Below are 19,590 nucleotides of genomic sequence, written 5' to 3' on the forward strand. Positions count from 1 at the left end.
AAACCAACCTTAACTCTCAATATTTGATTCTCGGTAATAAATTCTTTATGTTTTGATGGGGAGGGTGGCTGAAAAGGAAAGAAGACAGGAAAAATCCCATGGCTCAGAATTTTGAAAATTGTCAATGGGTTAGCAAACAGCACATGGATGTGTCAGGTATTTGTCTTTTTGTTTAACTGGTCCACCTTTCTGTTTTCACATGTGTGTCTATCTTCCTTAGAATTTCCTGTGGTCTTTAGTGACTTGTTTTCCAACCACCTCTGTGCTGACTTTGCTGCATGCATTCCTCAGGAGGATCGGTTTTATCTTGTGGGAAATGTTTGCATTCTCAGGACTCAGCTCCTGCAGGTGGGTATACTGTGTTTGTGCTTCCTCCGCTGTGGCGATGTGGGCTTCCTTTGAAGGGTCGCTTCCCCTTTGGTCTGTCAGCCACTGGACAACATTGCTAAATTACTCAGTGTGTGCAGAGGGTTGTGCTGGGATATGTAAATAAGGAAAATCAGCTCCTATGTTTCAGAAGGTGAACATCTCAGTGAAAATTTAGACACACTCGAAAGAGATGCACAATCGTTTACAAGTAGTCTTGACATAATATAAAATATTATAAAATGTAGGTGCTGGGGACTGGAACACATGAAGAGAAATGAGCATTTTGGCAGGTAGATGAAGGAAGGCTTCTGATACTACGTGAGTTTTGAGGCAGCTCCACCACAACCCCATTGGGTAGCTGATTGTAAAGGCTTCTGCTCTCTTTGTGTTCTCTAATATAGCATTCACAAATTCTAGCTCTAAAAAGAATTCACTTTGGAATTCATCTGATAGATTCAGCATCCATTAATTTATCCATTCAGTAACATATTTAGTAAGTACCTACTGTGTTACAGGTACTGTGCTAGGTGCCAGAGAGACATTAGGGGAGATAGACAATAGCTAAATAATATTGGAAGGTGCCCTGAAGGATGACAGAATAATGTGCTAATGACTAGTGCGGGTGGGGAGTTCAGACAGAGTGGTCAGGGAAGGTCCTTTTCGGATAATTTGTCTTTTGAGCAGAGACCCCTAGGGATGCTAACTAAGAAAGGAAGGCAACGCAAGTAGATGGTTCAACATCTGTAAAAGACCTAAGGTAGTAACTAGCTTGGAGAGTTCCAAGTAACAAAGTAAGTTATGTGACCAGAATAAGGGGAAAGGGGGAAGGAGCAGCAGAAAATAAGATCCAATAGATAGGCAGGGGACAGATTATGTAGAACTTTGAGATCCATGGTAATCAGTTTGGGTTTTATTTCAAGTGCATTGGAAAGCAGGAAGGTGACATGATCTGATTTTCTTTTTTAAAGGTCAGGCTGAATACTGGGTGAGAAATGGAATATAGAGAAACAAGAACAGAAGCAAGAATACTTAAGTGAAAGATGATAGGGGCTTGGACTATGATTGTAGTAATGGAGATACAAGTATTCTGACTTGGGATGTATTTTGGAGGTAGTACCCTTGCTGATGAGTTAGAAGTGTCTAGGAGAAGGGAGAGAAACATCTCATGGAGGATTTTTAGCTTTTTGGCTTGTGGAACTCAGCAAATGGAGGTGCCATTAACTGATTTTAGCAAGACTGGGACAATGTGGATCAGGCAGTGAGGGAGGCTAAAATCAAGAGCACTGTTCGGGCCGTGTTAATATTGTGTTGACGTTACAACATGAAACATATCCAACTCATTACCTTCTAAGGGAAGCCTCTGATCCAGATTTCCTGTGTTCAGATCCTTTCCCTACCAGCTATGTGACCTTGGCCAAGTCACATCCTTTAGCCTCAGTTTCTTTTTCTATAAATGGCAGTCATAGTACCTTCTATTAGGGTTGTAAGGAGTAAATAAGACAGTTTCTCATATGTGGTAAGCACTCAGTAAATGTGAGCTATTACAGTTGTCGTGATCATTGTTATTACTGTCATTATTACTGCCAGTGATCCTGAGAGGGCAACATGCTTGCTTTACTTTTCATCTCTGGTTTAAAACATGGGCTTTTCAGACCACATTTTAGAAACTGTGGAGGGGGCCTTTACATTCAATTTTAGAACAAGTAATATATGTCATCATTTCTTCAAATTTAAGATGGTAAGAAAAGTAGTATAGAAGAAAGTTTAAGGAAGTTGCCTAATTCAGTTGCCCCATTCATTATTCCGTCCTTGTAGTCCTCTGGGATTTGAACTGTCACATCTGCCATGAGAATACAGACATCCCATTTTGGAAGTCAACCCCAGTACCTACTTCCTTCTCTGAGAAAGAGAAAAAAATCTGATTTGGCCCAATACCTTGGTAGCCCTTACAGCACAAGGAACTCTATTTGTGTTCTAGTCCAGTTTCTCTCTAGGTTTATAGGATGTTTGTTCCATATTAGTGGACATTTTGGAGAAAAAATCTTGTGCAAACAGGCGGGTTTTTGGAGGAAGATTTTTTTCACAGCGTGACTGTGTAGTACAGTGGGAAGAGTGATGAACTCACAGTTCAAACTTTGAAATTCTGCTCCTGGATCTACTAGCTCTATTTCTTGGGTCAAATCATTATATCTCTATAATCCTCAGTTTTCAAATCTGTAAAACTCCAGTGCCTTTCTCACATTGATATGCAGATTATTTGTAACATTGGATATGAGCATGCCTCCAAAATTAATATATGCTGTGCATTTTTACTATTTATATACATATTAAATGTCTAAATATTTGAATTTTTCTGCAGCAACTTTGCACTTCAAAGGCAGTCAGTGATGAAGCTGTACTTACACAAGATTCAGATGAGGAACCTTTTGTGGGAGAGCTCAGGTGAGAGGTAGTATTGATAACGCTAATGAAGATCTAGAATACGATTTTACTAAACAAAACTAAAACAAGAGAAATAACACCTACAGATATTTTTTTCCCATCAAAATGAAAATGAAAAAAGAAACAAACGGGCCAGGGATGGTGGCTCATGCCTGTAGTCCCAGAACTTTGGGAGGCTGAGGCAGGAGGATCCCCTGAGCCCAAGAGTTTGAGACCAGCTTGAGCAACATAGTGAGATCCTATTTCTACAAAAAATACAAAAAAAATTAGCCAAGCATGGTGGCGTGTGCTTGTAGTCCTAGCTATTTGGGATACTGATGTGGGAGGATCCGTTGAGCCCGGGATATCAAGTCTGCAGTGAGCAGTGATCGTGCCACTGCACTCCAGCCTGGGCAACAGAGTGAGACCCTGTCTCTAAATAAATAAATAAAACCAGAATAGCAGTCTACTAGTCTGAACTTCCTTTCCCAGCTCATATAATTCACGTTTTTCCAACAGAATGTAAGTACAGGTGATTGGCTTTTTATTTTTTATTTTTCAAAAAAGCATTAAAGCAATAAATAGAGAAAACTTAACTGACCCAGGCATGCAATGACTTTCAAATTAAGGTAATGCATTTTAATATACTACTTCATTACTTTTTTTTCTTGAAAAGAAAGGTAATGTTTAGACACTTTTAAATGGTAGAAGAGCAAGTATGCATTGTGGTAACTGCTAATTATACAGGCATCCCTCTTTTGTGAATCTAATGTGTTCTTTAAAATTTGTTTACTAACACATTTTCAGAGAATAGAAGCCAATATTCCACTATTTCACATGAGAAAAGTAAAAATATATTCCTAACCCCCAGGAAAATGCCGATTCATTTGCCAGATACCACTAAAACCCCTTTATAAACTTATTTAACAACCCACAAAGGATTTCTGTAAAATATAAATTATTTATAATACTATGTAGTTATTCAGCATTTGATAAACTCATTGTTAGGCACATTTCTATGTAGTAAGCCACAATAGCATACACTATACAGTGTCTAGTATTGGAAGGGGATTACATTTTCCTTCTACATTGCAGTGTACATGTACTGGTAAATAAATAATGAAGTAATATATTAAATATATTAAAGATGTGCACTGTATGCCAGTAATATTTAGCAAAATAAAATAAGCAAACAAGAGAACTTTGCAAGAGGTTTCTTGGGATCAAAGGCATGCTTGCATGAGGTCTGATGGTGAAAAGAGTGAGCTGGAAGCTGTGGTCACTGTTACTATTCGGGGGCAGCAGGAGGTAAGGAAGCCAGAGCTGGTGAAGGAATGAGTTAAACAGGAAATATTTGAGGCTCATCTGGATTTAAGAGAAGGCAGGGAGAATCTTCTATTCCCATCAGAAGAGTACAGAGGTGATTGGTTGTCAACCTTTAGCTGATGCTACACACAGAGCAGTGGGATGAGAAACAGAACTCATGGGGGCTAGCTATTTACATCCCCTTTGCTTGGTTAAAAATTCTTGCTAACATAAAGCTGCATTTGTATTAATAATTGTGTAATTGTGTGTTGAATGTGACAATGTGACATGTCTGCTCATGCCATGATCACATTTATTTGTACCAGCATGCTGTTTTTATGGAATCTAATATTTATTTTTATTTATTTATTTTTAAATTTTTATTTATTATTTATTTATTTATTATACTTTAAGTTTTAGGGTACATGTGCACAATGTGCAGGTTTGTTACATATGGTTACATGTGGCACGTTGGTGTGCTGCACCCATTAACTCTTCATTTAACATTAGGTATATCTCCTAATGCTATCCCTCCCCCCTCCCCCCACCCCACAACAGGCTCCAGTGTGTGATGTTCCCTTTCTTGTGTCCATGTGTTCTCATTGTTCAGTTCCCACCTATGAGTGAGGACATGCAGTGTTTGGTTTTTTGTCCTTGCCATAGTTTGCTGAGAATGATGGTTTCCAGCTTCATCCATGTCCCTACAAAGGACATGAACTCATCCTTTTTTATGGCTGCATAGTATTCCACGGTGTGTATGTGCCACATTTTCTTAATCCAGTCTATCATTGATGGACATTTGGGTTGGTTCCAAGTCTTTGCTATTGTGAATAGTGCCGCAATAAACATACGTGTGCATGTGTCTTTATAGCAGCATGATTTATAATCCTTTGGGTATATACCCAGTAATGGGATGGCTGGGTCAAATGGTATTTCTAGTTCTAGATCCCCAAGGAATTGCCACACTGTCTTCCACAATGGTTGAACTAGTTTACAGTCCCACCGACAGTGTAAAAGTGTTCCTATTTCTCCACATCCTCTCCAGCACCTGTTGTTTCCTGACTTTTTAATGATCGCCATTCTAACTGGTGTGAGATGGTATCTCATTGTGGTTTTGATTTGCATTTCTCTGATGGCCAGTGATGCTGAGCATTTTTTCATGTGTCTTTTGGCTGCATAAATGTCTTCTTTTGAGAAGTGTCTGTTCATATCCTTCACCCACTTTTTGATGGGGCTGTTTGTTTTTTTCTTGTAAATTTGTTTGAGTTCACTGTAGATTCTGGATAGTAGCCCTTTGTCAGATGAGTAGATTGCAAAAATTTTCTCCCATTCTGTAGGTTGCCTGTTCACTCTGATGGTAGTTTCTTTTGCTGTGCAGAAGCTCTTGAGTTTAATTAGATCCCATTTGTCAATTTTGGCTTTTGTTGCCATTGCTTTTGGTGTTTTAGACATGAAGTCCTAGCCCATGCCTATGTCCTGAATGGTATTGTCTAGGTTTTCTTCTAGGGTTTTTATGGTTTTAGGTCTAACATTTAAGTCTTTAATCCATCTTGAATTAATTTTTGTATAAGGTGTAAGGAAGCGATCCAGTTTCAGCTTTCTACATATGTCTAGCCAGTTTTCCCAGCACCATTTGTTAAATAGGGAATCCTTTCCCCATTTCTTGTTTTTGTCAGGTTTGTCAAAGATCAGATAGTTGTAGATATGCGGCATTATTCTGTTCCATTGGTCTATATCTCTGTTTTGGTACCAGTACCATGCTGTTTTGGTTACTGTAGCCTTGTGGTATAGTTTGAAGTCAGGTAGCATGATGCCTCCAGCTTTGTTCTTTTGGCTTAGGATTCACTTGGCAATGCGGGCTCTTTTTTGGTTCCATATGAACTTTAAAGTAGTTTTTTCCAATTCTGTGAAGAAAGTCATTGGTAACTTGATGGGGATGGCATTGAATCCATAAATTACCTTGGGCAGTATGGCCATTTTCACAATATTGATTCTTCCTACCCATGAGCATGGAATGTTCTTCCGTTTGTTTGTATCCTCTTTTATTTCATTGAGCAGTGGTTTGTAGTTCTCCTTGAAGAGGTCCTTCACATCCCTTGTAAGTTGGATTCCTAGGTATTTTATTCTCTTTGAAGCAATTGTGAATGAGAGTTAACTCATGATTTGGCTCTCTGTTTGTCTGTTATTGGTGTATAAGAATGCTTGTGATTTTTGCATATTGATTTTGTATCCTGAGACTTTGCTGAAGTTGCCTATCAGCTTAAGGAGATTTTGGGCTGAGACTTCAGCAAAGTCTCAGGATATTTTTATTTTTTATTTTTTGAGATGGAGTCTCACTCTGTCGCCCAGGCTGGAATGCAGTGGTGCAATCTCGGCTCGCTGCAACCTCCACCTGCCGGGTTCAAACGATTCTCCTGCCTCAGCCTCCTGAGTAGCTGGGATTACAGGCATGTACCACCACGCCTGGCTACTTTTTATATTTTTAGTAGGGATGGGGTTTCACCATGTTGGTCAGGCTGGTCTCGAACTCCTGACCTCATGATCCGCCCGCCTCAGCCTCCCAAAGTGCTGGGATTACAGGTGTGATCCACTGCGACCAGCCAGAATCTAAATTTTAAATGAATCTTCAGTGTTTTATGTTTGGCTCCTAGGAGTGGGGAGCACGTGCACGACCAAGCTTAAGACTTCTAGCCAGTCTCTGAATGTGCTTTATTGCTCCCAGCTTTTCTTGTAGTACATGGACTTCAATAGGCCTGTTAGTCTTGCCCACTTCCTTCATTAGTTTCTCTAGTTTCTTAGATGACCTTTTACTGAATAATGTGGAACGTAAGATACCTACAAGACAACATGTTTAAACAACATGAACTCAAGATGCTATAAGGAGAATGACTGAGACACAATAGCAGCACACTGACATGCTCTTGTCTAGGCATGCATGACTTAAACATATTCTTGCATGCACCCTAAAACAGATTTATTTAGCAGGTTTGGGTAATGAATTTTGTTTAAAAACTAGCATATCAGTGTAGCAAATATTCAGATAGTGAGAGTTTAGAGAACAAAGATACTCATATTTTATTTAAAGGTAGAGTTTAATTGGATGAAAAATATTCTGATGCAACAAGGAGCCAGCTACCACATCTATGCCGTAATCTTCATAAGATACATAATAAAAGTGTTTTCTGAAGGCTTAAAATTATATCATTTCTAATTTTGTAAGAAATTATGACTCAAATGTGGGTGAACGCACACTCTTTCCCGTAAAGTTCAAAACTAGACAATGGATTGTTTATCATGTAGGAAGTAAGATAGAAAATGACACTTAAGGAAAAAGCGGATGCATTTAATGAAGAAAAGTCTGATTAATTCCAGACTGCTTGTCCCTCTCATATCCCTCCCTCCTCCAACTCCATGGCCACTACTCTGGCCCCAGTCTCTTCAGCTCTCATGTGATGGATTGTTGGTGGACCTGGCTGGCGCACTAACCTGAACTCTGTAAGGCAGGACCTGTCACCCTCACCCTTGTCTGAGCACAGAACCTGACAATGAGTAGGCAGAAGTGACATCTGCTCATTAACTGATTGGTTACTTGATCTTATCAAAATGATAATACATTCCGGGCCATGAGATCTCTCAAACATTATGCAGTATTGTTAGAAAAAAAGTGCAAACCAGTACCCTATTGCTTGATTTTTTCATAGACTTGTCCCTTGTCCCCATGATATTTTCAATTAAAAAGGAGAAGAGATTGCATCATATCAGGGTTGTAATTTTTAGTTATTAATAGTCTGGCTTCCATTTTACCCTCTGGGGGATAGTTAGAAAAGCAATTGGTCACAAAGGTCATAGGGACCCACAGCTCCCAAAATGTTTCCCTTATCTTGGTAATTCCATTTTTTAAGATTAAGAAGCATCCTGCTAAGTTTTCTCTATGCTTATGAAGGAAACACAAAGGTGGGAATTTGAAGTGTTTAGAAGAAAGGGTGTATTTCCACATAGAATGTCCTGTTTGTGCATGTTTAAGGTTTGAGGCTTAAAAATCTTTCATTCCAAGAGAGGGCCTGAACAGCTGGGGTATTTTTCATTGAGGCTACAGGTGTACCGGAGTGGAAAGTCTTGCTTTCTTGGGCTATTGAAGGTAGAAAGAAGTAAGGGATTTGTGAGTCAGTGAGGGGCAGGCAAAAAAGTGAATACTGAGTAGCCCTCTGCTGTCTTGCTACTGCTAGAGTCAGAAGTAAGCAACTAAGGTACTCTTTGGATTTGCCCAGTTGCATGTATTGGTAAGGCCCAAATTCCTATCATAGCATCATCTTTTAACACAGTGCAATTTGTTCTTTATACTTCATGATGTTATTTTATGTTTATTAACTCAGTTATTTTCTACATATCTATAAGGTAGATTTTAGACTCATTGTACAGGTGAGAAAGTGCACTCACAGAGGATGTATGATTCACCCAAACTCACACAGCTGGTTAGGCAGTATAGCTGTATTTGGGACCTAAGTTATCCTGGGCTGCATTCCACGAGGACACCAGTTTCAGGAGCTGTGGCCGGTATGTGATTCAAGGGAGAAAACTCAAGGAGTCTTTGGAAAGTACGTGACCAGGGATGTGACTAAGAGAAAACATTTTTCTTTTTAATTTCACCTTAAACTTAGAGGGAGGAGAATATACCGATTAGTTAGCCCTAATACTTTTTACAAAGATGGCACATTTTCGCCCAAAAGTAAAGTAGAAAACACTGGAAAATCAAATGATGAGTATTTCCCAGGTTCTAGTAGCTGTTACCTGTGCTTGCAAAGTCCTCAGAAACTCTGCTATAGGACTGGAATTGGTCCCTGGGGAGACTCCATCTGTCAGCAACTCCACCAGAAAGAATGTTCCTGCCTAATTCCTCTTTCAGTGAAGAGATACCTTGTACAAAGGTGTGGGGAAAATTTTGCAAAGATGTACAATGGTCCTAATTAGTGAGGTTTTGTTGTACCGAGTCTTTTTACCGTACTATACTATACCGTATTGACTCCATTCCTTATGTCTGTCCCATCTTGAGCAGAGGAGGGGCCTTGCACATCATTGTAAATGTGGCTAGCATGCCTAGTCTTATCACTTTAGTCCCAGTGAAACTTATTTATTCATACAGAAAATAGTTAGCATCTACTATGTGGAAGTTTCTGTTCCAAGATTTAAGGATATGGTAGTGAGCAAAAGTCCTTATCTTCGTGGTCATTACATTCTGGTGGAGGAGAAAGATAATAAACAAGTCAATAGACTATAGAGCAGGTGAGATGATGAGGGCCAAGGGAAAAAAAATTGAGCAGTGAAAGGGGTATAGGGAATGTTATTGGGGGGAGGTTAAATACTACTAGATTTTGAAATGGCATTTTATAGGTTAAAAATGGAGTAATATTGGCAATTCCCTGTGGTTCCTTTGTGGCCAGAAAGGGCCTCAACAAGCAGGTGACTTGACTTAACATCTGAAAGGAGTGGAGGAGCAAGCCTTGTGGATTTTGGAGGAGATATTCCAGACAGAAGGAAGAGCAGATGCAAGGTCCTTGAGGCAGAAGTACATGGCAGAAGCATATGTTTGAGAAACAGCAAAGGAGCCAGCGTAGCTGGAGCAGAGTCACCAGAGAGGAACATTCAGAGCATGCAGGGCCTGTGAGCAACTGTGAGGGAAGGACCCAGGATCGTGTCAGCTCGACCCTGCCTTGTGGAATAGCTCCTGCTAGAGTCATTCACCATTATTTCTCTTGTTTTTCAATGCTGTGTGGAGACTCAGTCAACACTACCTGCTCTCCCTTTGCACATTACTTGGCTATTTCTACTAATTCTACTCTACTAATTCTACCTGTCACCTTCGGCAAATACTGTGGAGGTCTTGTAATATAGTTTTAAAACAACATAAAATTAGGATTTTTAAAAACTATAATGCTCAGGTTTTATTTCTCAGTTTTGCCATTTACAGTTTGTGTGATCTTGGAGAAGCCTGTTAAGTCTTATGTTCTTTATCTATAAATGATGAAGACAATTACTGCAGAATGGGTGTGAGGCTCAAATAAAAAAAAAGAAATAAGATCTATATGTTTTGTAAAATACTATTCAAAGTCAAATTATTATGGCTTAGAAAGTCCTTCCGAATATGGAGTAATTATAATTTAACACTATAGTCCTTACTAATCTATACAGACACCATTCACAAAGGGCTACCTGTGAACATAGCAGACAGTCATGATCTGAAGTTTGTGTCTGGTGATTTCTTCAATATTCTTTTTATTTTTCTATAAATTTAAGGTAGTCCTTTGTTTTTCTGCTTAAAGCCAGTACATTTGAAACCTCCATACTGAGATGGTACTCTCTCCATTAACAACCAAGTTATTCCATGAAGAGCATCCATGTCTCCTTGCAGGGTGAAGTGGGTGTGGCCAACTTTGAATATGATGAAACTTCCAGCTTGGAGGCCACATACAGCCAGATGACTCTATGCTCCGACACCCACCAGAGAGATACTCACATGCTGACACCTGGTGTTAGCAGATAAGGAAAGGAGTTGGGGCTTTTCAGGCTGACATCCAGGGAAAGAACCCTTGAGCCCATTCCCACGCAGCTGTATTTGTTAGATTTGAAGCCAGCCCCTTGGTGTACATTTAACTAATCATATTAGTAGTATGTACGGGGCCTGGTCCTTGAAAAGGACAGACATCAAAAGACATAGGTAGAAGGGATAGCAGTCTCAGGATTCTGGGTTTTATATATCATTTTCTTTATGATGTGACCTCTAGCCAACCCATACTCCATCTTCAGCTACATGACAAATTATTTTGATCATCTAAATGCATAAAATCATTAAACTATTAGATTTGCAATTGATAAGAGCAGTTTTGTTGTTAATATTTTTTAAAAAGCTCTGTGTAAGGGTTTGTACTAAAAACTTATTGAAGCAACACTGAAATTACTGAGGTTTAGACACTAATGAAAAAGAGTAATAAATATAAAAGTTTAAAAAAACTGGGACAAATTATCTGATATATTTGCCTATTTTATGAAAAGCAATTTTAAATAAATATTCTCACAGCTGCATATTCTTCTTAAGTAATAATGTTATTTTTTTCTCACAGTATTCATTTGCCATTCCACAATATAGTTGCCCAGCTTGTGTGTTGGTCATCTGAAGATGTGGAATGGGATTCATCCAGCTCTCTTTTCACTTAATGATTTTTGCTTTACCTCTTTCTTATCTTGAGACATTCTTTTGCTTTAGCTCCATTGCCATTTTTTTAATTTTTTTTTATTTTTTAACTTTTTATTTGAATATTGGCAGGAACTATATGTGTCCTCTTTTACCTATACTCACAACTTTTTACAGCTTGCCCCATTTGATTTATTATCATTCTCTCCCTTTCTCTCCTTCTCTCAACTTCTCCCCATCTTTTCTTCCCTCTCTCTTCTCTCTCTCTTCATATAGATAGATATTTTGTGTGTGTGTAATTTATTATAAACTGTGGAGATACACCTCTATTTCTCAAATACTTCTATGTATTTCCTATGTTCAAGTTTATTATAATACATAACCTTAGTATGGTTATAATATCAGGAATTTTGGTCTCTGTTGAATATTATTATCATCTAATCCACAGTCCATATTCAAATTTTGTCAGTTATCTTTTGTAGCTTTTTTTTGGTATAGGATCCAATTTAGGATCACGATTACATTTAGTTGTCATATGTCTTTAATCTGGAATAGTTTCCCAGACTTCCTTTGATATTCTTAACTTTGGAATTTGTGATGAGTGCAGACTAAATATTTTATGGAATGTCCCTCCATTTGGGTTTGTCTGATGTGTCTTCTTAACTAGAGTCAAGTTACGCATTTTTATCAGGAATACCACAGAAGCAATGTTGTATTCTCAGTACAACATATCAAAAGATAGATGGTGTTGATATTTCTCATAAGCTGATGTGAACTTTGATCACATGGTTAAAGAGATGTCCAGCAAGTTTCTCACCTGTAAAGTAAAATTTCCCTTTGTAAATTTTAAGTAACTTATGGGAAAGTACTTGAAGACATGTAAATATTCTGTTCCTCAAGAAATTTTTACCCACTAGTCTTAGTACCTGTTGATAATTTTCTAACAGCATCATACCTTCTACATTTATTGGTTGGCATTTTGGTTAGGAAGTTTCCCCTCTGCCTCATTAATTGAATCGTTATTTATTTATTCACTGGCTTATACTATACTACTATTATTACTTATTTCAATGCTCACATTGTCTCAGAATTGGCCAGTGGGAGCCTCTTCCAGCTGACTCATCTCTTTTTAATGTGCCCTGTCATTCTTTGAGCATCCCCCTTACTACCTGGCACAAGACTTTTCAGGTTCATTTTGTATTTTCTCTGCCTCAGAGAAATCGGCCAGTTCTCTAAGTCTTAGTCTGAGCAACTCCAGCTTCTTTAATCGGAAGTATTTAGAAACCAAGATCTAGGCATTAGTTCTGGTCATCATTACTTGTGTGCTACTGCTTTTAAGTGCTTTCAGAACTAGGAAACAAATACACATGTACCTACATATAAAGATATATATCTATATGCATGTGTACCTTTGTGTATGTGTGTATATAAAATGATACAAATCATGAGTTCATAGTGATGCTTCAGATTCTAAGCCAACACCATACGGTTCATTCTAGTCTTCTCATTTCTGTATTTGCAACACTCTTTTCCAATAGTCACAAAGGCCTGGCCCCACTGTCCTCAATGTAGTTACTTACTTGCTCAAATATCAAATGCACAGAAAGTAGTTTCAGGGTTGCCAACTTATGTCATTGCAAAAAGAAAACCTTCTAAATTGAGTTGAATAGTATTTACATTTGTAAAGTAAAATTTACATGTAGTAAAATACACCTATCTTAAGTCTATCATTCCATGAGCTTTGAATGGAGAAGCCCGTGTAAACCTCATTCCTGTCAAGATGTACAGTGTACATCATGGTGGCTATGGTTAATAACAATGTATTTTATGTTTGAAAATTGTTAAGAGAGTAGATTTTAAGTGTTTTCACTACAAAAATGATAAGTATGTGAGGTAATGCTTGCATATTTTAAATAGCTTGATTTAGCCATCCCGCAGTGTATACATATGTCAAAACATTATATTGTACACCAGAAATACATATATAATTTTTACTTCTTAATTAAAAATTTTTAAAGATATACAATGTTTTCAGCACACTAGAAGCCTTCTTTGTGCCCCTTCTCTGTCATCCTCCCACCTAGAGGCAACTGCTATTTTGAATTTTTTCACTCTAGATTAATTTTGCCTTTACTAGAACTTCATAAAAATAGAACCATACAGTATATACTCTGTTGATTCTGCCTTCTAACCCAGCATAAGTTGTACGTATCAGTAGTTCATTCTTTTTGTCGCTGAGGAGTATTCTATTGTATGACTATACCACAATTTGTTACGTATTTTCCTTTTGATGGACATTTTTTTCTAGTTTTGGATTATTACAAATAAAGCTGCAATGAACATTCTTTAAAAAAAAAAGTCTTTCTGTGGATATGTATTTTCTTTTTCTTTCTTTTTTTTTTTTAATTTTTTGAGAAATTTCTCGCTCTGTCGCCCAGGCTGAAGTGCAGTGGCGTGATCTCAGCTCACTGGAACTTCCACCTCCCAGGTTCAAATGATTCTCCTGCCTCGGCCTCCTGAGTAGCTGGGATTACAGGTGCCTGCCACCAGGCCCGGCTAAATTTTGTATTTTTAGTAGAGATGGGGTTTCACCATGTTGGCCAGACTGGTCTTGAACTCCTTACCTCAGGTGATCCACCCACCTTGGCCTCCCAAAGTGCTAGGATTACAGGCATGAGCCACCGTGCCCAGCCTGTATTTTCATTTTTAAAATTATTTCTTAAACAATCTATCTGTTAAATTGTGCAGTAAATTTTTTTTTCCTCTTGGTATACAGTTCTGTGGATTTTAAGAAAGCTATAGATTCATTCAACCACCGCCATAATCAGAATACAGAACAGTTCCATCATCCCTCAAAAAACTTCCTTGTCCTGCCTATTTATTGTCAGCCCTACCCCACCTCACCCCTAACCCATTTCAACCACTGATCTATACTTCATCCTTATAGTTTTGTCTTTTTGAGAATGTCATATAAATGGAGTCATACAGTATGTAATCTTTAGAGACTGGCTTCTTTCTCTCAACACAATTCATTTAAGATTCATCCGAGTGGTTGCATGCATCAAAAACTTTTTACTGATGAGTTGCATTTCATTGTAGGTATGTACCACAGTTTATTATTTCACCTGCTGAAGGACTTCTGTGTTATTGCCAGTTTTCTGGCGGTTATGAATAGTACCGTGATAAACATGTACAAGATTTTGGTAAACGTGTTTTCATTTCATTTCTCTAGGGTAGATAGCCAGGAATAGAATTGTTAGTACATACAGTAATTGTATGTTCAACTTTATAAGAAACTACCAAATCCTTTTCCAGGGTGGTTGTGCCATTTTGCATTCCTACTGGCAATGTATGGGAGTTTTTTTTCGTTTTTTTTTTTTTTGTTTGTTTGTTTGTTTTCTGGAGACGGAGTCTCGCTCTTGTCCAGGCTGGAATGCAATGGCCTGATCTCGGCTCACTGCAACCTGTGCCTCCTGGGCTCAAGTGATTCTCCTGCCTCAGCCTCCTGAGTAGCCGGAATTACAGGTGCTCACCACTACGCCTGGCTAATTTTTGTATTTTTGGTAGAGGGGAGGTTTCACCATGTTGGTCTCAACCTCCTTACCTCAGGTGATCTGCCTGCCTCGGCCTCCCAAAATACTGAGATTACAGGTGTGAGCCACCACACCCAGCTTGTATGGGAGTTGTTATTGCTTCACTTCCTCCTGAGTGCTAGGTGTTGTCATTTTTTAAAATTTTAGCCACTAATAGGCACACAGTGGTATTGAATTATGGTTTTAATTTGCATTCCCCCTAAGGACTAATAATATTGAATATCTTTTCATCACTTTCCATCATTACATCTTTGACAAAGTGTATGTTTGAATCTTTTGCCTAATTTTAAAATTTTGTTGTTTGTTTTCTTATTGAATTTTGAGAATTCTTTTTTCAGTTTCATTTTTTATTCACAAAATATTTTCTCATATTCATTGTCTTTAATCTTTGCAACATCCTGCAAACATTGTTCTAATATTAATTTTGCAAAGTCAGAGCAGTAAAAATTAAAAATGTAGTCTCCAAAGCTAACAGTCTGGGTTCAAATTCTGGGTTTGTCACTTATTGCTGTATTAACTTTAGCAGCTTGACTTCCCTGAACCTTGATACCCTCAACTATGAAATCATACTCATACAAAACGATCATTCTCAGCAAATTATCCCAAGGACAGAAAACCAAACACCGCGTGTTCTCACTTATAGGTGGAATTGAAAAATGAGAACACTTGAACACAAGGCAGGGAACATCACACACTGGGGCCTTTTGGGGAGTGGGGGGCTGGGGGAGAGATAACATTAGGAGAAATACCTAATGTAAATGACGAGTTGATGGACGCAGCAAACCAACATGGCGCATGTATACATATGTAACAAACCTGCACATTGTGCTCCTGTACCCTAGAACTTAAAGTAAAAAAAAAAAAAAAAAGAAAAAAAAACAATAACAACACTTACTGAGTGCTTACTGTGTATCAGGCATGGTTCAGAGTATTTTAAACACATCTTAACTCATTTCATCCTCACCACAGTCTATGAGTTTTGAGAATTCTTTATGCATTCTGGATACAAGTTATTTGTTCAATATTTGATGTGCAAGTACTTTCTCAAGTCTGGGGCTTCTATTTTCATTCTCAACAGTGTATTTTGCAGAACAAAGGGTTTTTATTTTAAGAAAGGAATATTTTGTCATTTTTTTTTCTCTGATGGATTGCTTTTGGTGACATGTCTTAAGAATTCATTACCGAACCAAGACCACATAAACTTTTTTTTTCCCAAAAGTTTTATCATTCTGGATTTTAAGTTTGTATCTACGATCTACTTTGAGTTAATATTTTTATAAGGTGTGAGATTTAGGTCAAAGTTCATTGTTTTTGGTATATGGATGTCCAGTTGTTCCAGTATCATTTGTTGAAATATGATGTTGTTACCGTCCTGCTCAAAAACTTTCAGTGCTTTCCCCATTGCACTTGGAATAAAATCCAAACTCCTTTTGTATGGTCTGTAAAGCATACTGCTCTCATGCCTACGTATTTCTGAAACCTCATTTTGTGTTGTATTCCCTTTTGTCTGTCAGACTTCAGCCTCCCCGGCTTCTCTTTTCTGTGAATTCTCAACACTCTTTTCCAGCGTAGAGCCTTTGCACAAGTTTGTGTCCTCAACCTGAAATATTTTTCCATTATGTTGTTCAATAGTTGCCTTATACTGGTTCCCCTAAGTTTATTTTTTATTCTCTCCTCTGGCATTCTGCCCTTTTCCTTAATCATACTTATTACAATTTTTAACTTTATAGTTATCTCTAAACTAATCATTCATTGTCTGGATTTCCCATGAAACTGTAAGATCCATGAGACTGTGTTTGCAGTGCCCAGTACTGTGCCTATCCTCATAAAACTTGCTGTCTAGTGCTGAGATGTACAACTAAACGAGAAACTACAATACTACAAGAAACAACACCATTCTGCATAAATGCCATTTAAGTTCATTCACTATTTCTACATGGACTAAAATGTTTTTCCCCTCTATATTTTGTATACTTGAATCCTTCTCACCCCTCAAGAAACAGTTCCATCTTCCCTCTCTGAGAAGTTCCTCCTGGTGCCCAGTTCGGAAGAGCTCTTCCTCCCTGCTTTCTACTCTCGTACTGACACTCTCCACTTTGCCTTGAGATCACAGAGACTGACTTAGCTCTTCTCCTAGAAAATCAAAAGCTTGCTGAGAGTGGGATCCGAATTGCATTCAGCTTGTGTCTCCCTCAGTACACAGACTAGCTCATTTTATCCAATTAATTCATTTTCTGATTTCTAGAATACAGTCATGTGTTTAGCTATGGGTCCATCTTGCCATTGGAAACTAACAGCTGATTTTCAGAACAAAAAGAGAAAACAAGGCCAAACTTCAAATCATATCTCATATTTGCACAGCCAACACAGGCCATTAGCGTTTTAATAAATAGCAAAGACATAAAACGTTTTCTTTTAACATATGCTGGGACTTGACTGGTCTCTGTTGCTTTATTTCCCCACCTGGCTCAATAATAGTCCTATAAAAGTGACAGAAAAACCACATACCATGTTACCTTAGAGGGATGACTGAGACGGTTACAAAAATAGGAAGACTCAGATGCCAAATAAAACATGGGATGTTTGGCAAAACCTTAGCATGAACATATGTACCTAGTCCAGGCGCTCTGAAGTTACTGGCTGTATTAAAAAGAAGTTGGTCCTGCCCTGTTTTATGATGTAAAAGTGTGTGTGTGTTTGTGTGTGTCTTGTTTCATTGAAGTGAAAGCAAATCATTTCGACTGAATAGTGACAAATATTAATTCATAAAATAGTTTTTAGACTGGAAAAATATTTGATAATGGATCCAAATATGAAAATAATGAAATATAAAAGTCAATGTAGTACCTTACAAACTGTAGAAATTATATCTGAGCTGTCAGTTCTAGTCCTTCAAAAACCCTGTCCTCTTTGAGTGAGAGATGCATCCCTATAGAACATCCTGTCCTCAGTTGGAAGGCTTGTCCTTAAGGGCTTATTAGTTAGTGGGAACAGAGCAAACTTTCTTTATATCTTACCACACAGTGCTGGTCTTAGTATAGTCATGTGTCTGATTTATGAATTTCTCCTGGAATGAATTTTTCACAAATATATGATGGGGAACTGTGTAGCCTTGACATTCATTCTGCCCATGAATGTCTTTAGTGTTAGCAGCTGGCATCCAGGCATATTCCAGTGACTCACCAACCAAAGCTATATGTTGCCTTCTCTACGTTTGAAAAGGGGCAGGGGGCGGACCACAGAACACTAATCAGATTCTAAAGTTGCCTTCATGTGTACTTAATATTTCTATACTGCTCAGAGGAAGCCAATATCAGCAATATTCTTTTTGAGATGACAAAACCTTGAAACTTTTTTGGTTATTTTTATAGCAATAGAGTTTTTGTTGACTTAGTGTTCATTTTTCTGTTTTCTCTTTATTACTTGACATTAGGGCAACTCTTACCATAGATTAATTGCTCTTCGGGGTACATCAGACTAAGATTTGAACCATGTTGATGATTTGTGTTTACTTTTTAAGTGTGATGAATATTGTGTATTGCTTGTTTTTTTTAATTCTGGTGAGGAAATACCACCAAGTGCTGTTTGGTGTTTTTCCTCTTTTGATGTGTTTGTGGAAAACTGGTGTAACCAAAAAAGCACATTAGAGGAGTTCAAAACGGCCCTTTAGAGAGTGCTGATTTCTATGAAATGGATAGATTTTTAGTTGTATATTAGCAGTGATTTGAAGCAAGTCTTTACCATACAGCTAAAAGAAGAATTGAATTTTCTTAGCTATGCCATAAAAGTAATTACCTGCCAGATAAAAGGGACCTCATGTTATAAATAGTTGAAACTCAACATTTTGTTTTAAATCTTCATTTTCTAATACGTGAAATTATATGAACTAATCTATATGGTGTAGGTTCAATTATGTATCAGCTTCAGATATATCAGTTATATATATGTTAACCCACAAAAAGAATATGATTTTGAAAGCCATAAGAATCCATATCTGTGTCTCGTACAGGAAAACAGGAAGACTGAAATGGAAAGATGCTTATAGACCCTAACTAATTGTCTCATGAAAGTCAGTCCTCTTCATGCTGTGGCCAGGGAGCAGTGAGGGTTGTGGTGCTCAGGATGGGGAATTGGAGAGGAGAAGGGTGCATTATTTCCTGAGTCATCTTGTTTCACTTTCTGCCTATCTCTCAATCCCAACACACACCATAGGCGTGTGCACACGCATACTTACACACACACACACACGCGTATACCAGACATTTTCCTTCCCCATCCTTTTAGGCCCTGAAGTAATAAATTACTCTGCTGGAGAGGACGGGTAAACTCAAATAGCACACTCCTTCCATTCAGAATATCTTAATGAAATATCATACTTTTCCCCTCACATCAAAAAAGACAGAACTTTTTGTGACTAAAAGTTAATTTCTTAAGCCAAAAGAAAATTTCTGGAAGCAGTCACTCAGGAAGTTTCCTAAAACATTCATATGCTAAGATGGTAAACGATGGGATTTGTTGTCTCTTTGTTAGCAGGAAAGCATGATCTTGAGCAGCTTCAGGTCCATCAAGATCTTTCCCAAGTGAGAACGCAATGGGCTTTTCTGGCTGTAAGTTGTCCATTGCCTCTGCTGTCATTGGAGAGAAAGAAACCAATCACCTGCTCGTGTTTTTTCAAATTACAAAATCCATTCTTACGTTGTAAAAAAACAGGCTGCT

At 38.0% G+C, this 19,590-nt stretch overlaps 1 protein-coding gene across 15 annotated transcripts in view; it reads left to right on the forward strand.

Moving 5' to 3' along the window:
* PASD1 (PAS domain containing repressor 1) overlaps positions 1-19,590 on the forward strand; it is a 115,441-nt gene that overhangs the window by 60,091 nt on the left and 35,760 nt on the right. For all 15 annotated transcript variants that reach the window (XM_055376084.2, XM_055376086.2, XM_055376085.2 and 12 more), the window contains 2 exons: positions 221-348; positions 2,729-2,811. In XM_055376084.2, the coding sequence (XP_055232059.1) occupies positions 221-348; positions 2,729-2,811 (211 nt within the window). The remainder of the gene's footprint in view (positions 1-220; positions 349-2,728; positions 2,812-19,590) is intronic.

The sequence above is a fragment of the Gorilla gorilla genome, chromosome X (genome assembly GCF_029281585.2).
Source record: "Gorilla gorilla gorilla isolate KB3781 chromosome X, NHGRI_mGorGor1-v2.1_pri, whole genome shotgun sequence".
Taxonomy (NCBI): domain Eukaryota; kingdom Metazoa; phylum Chordata; class Mammalia; order Primates; family Hominidae; genus Gorilla; species Gorilla gorilla.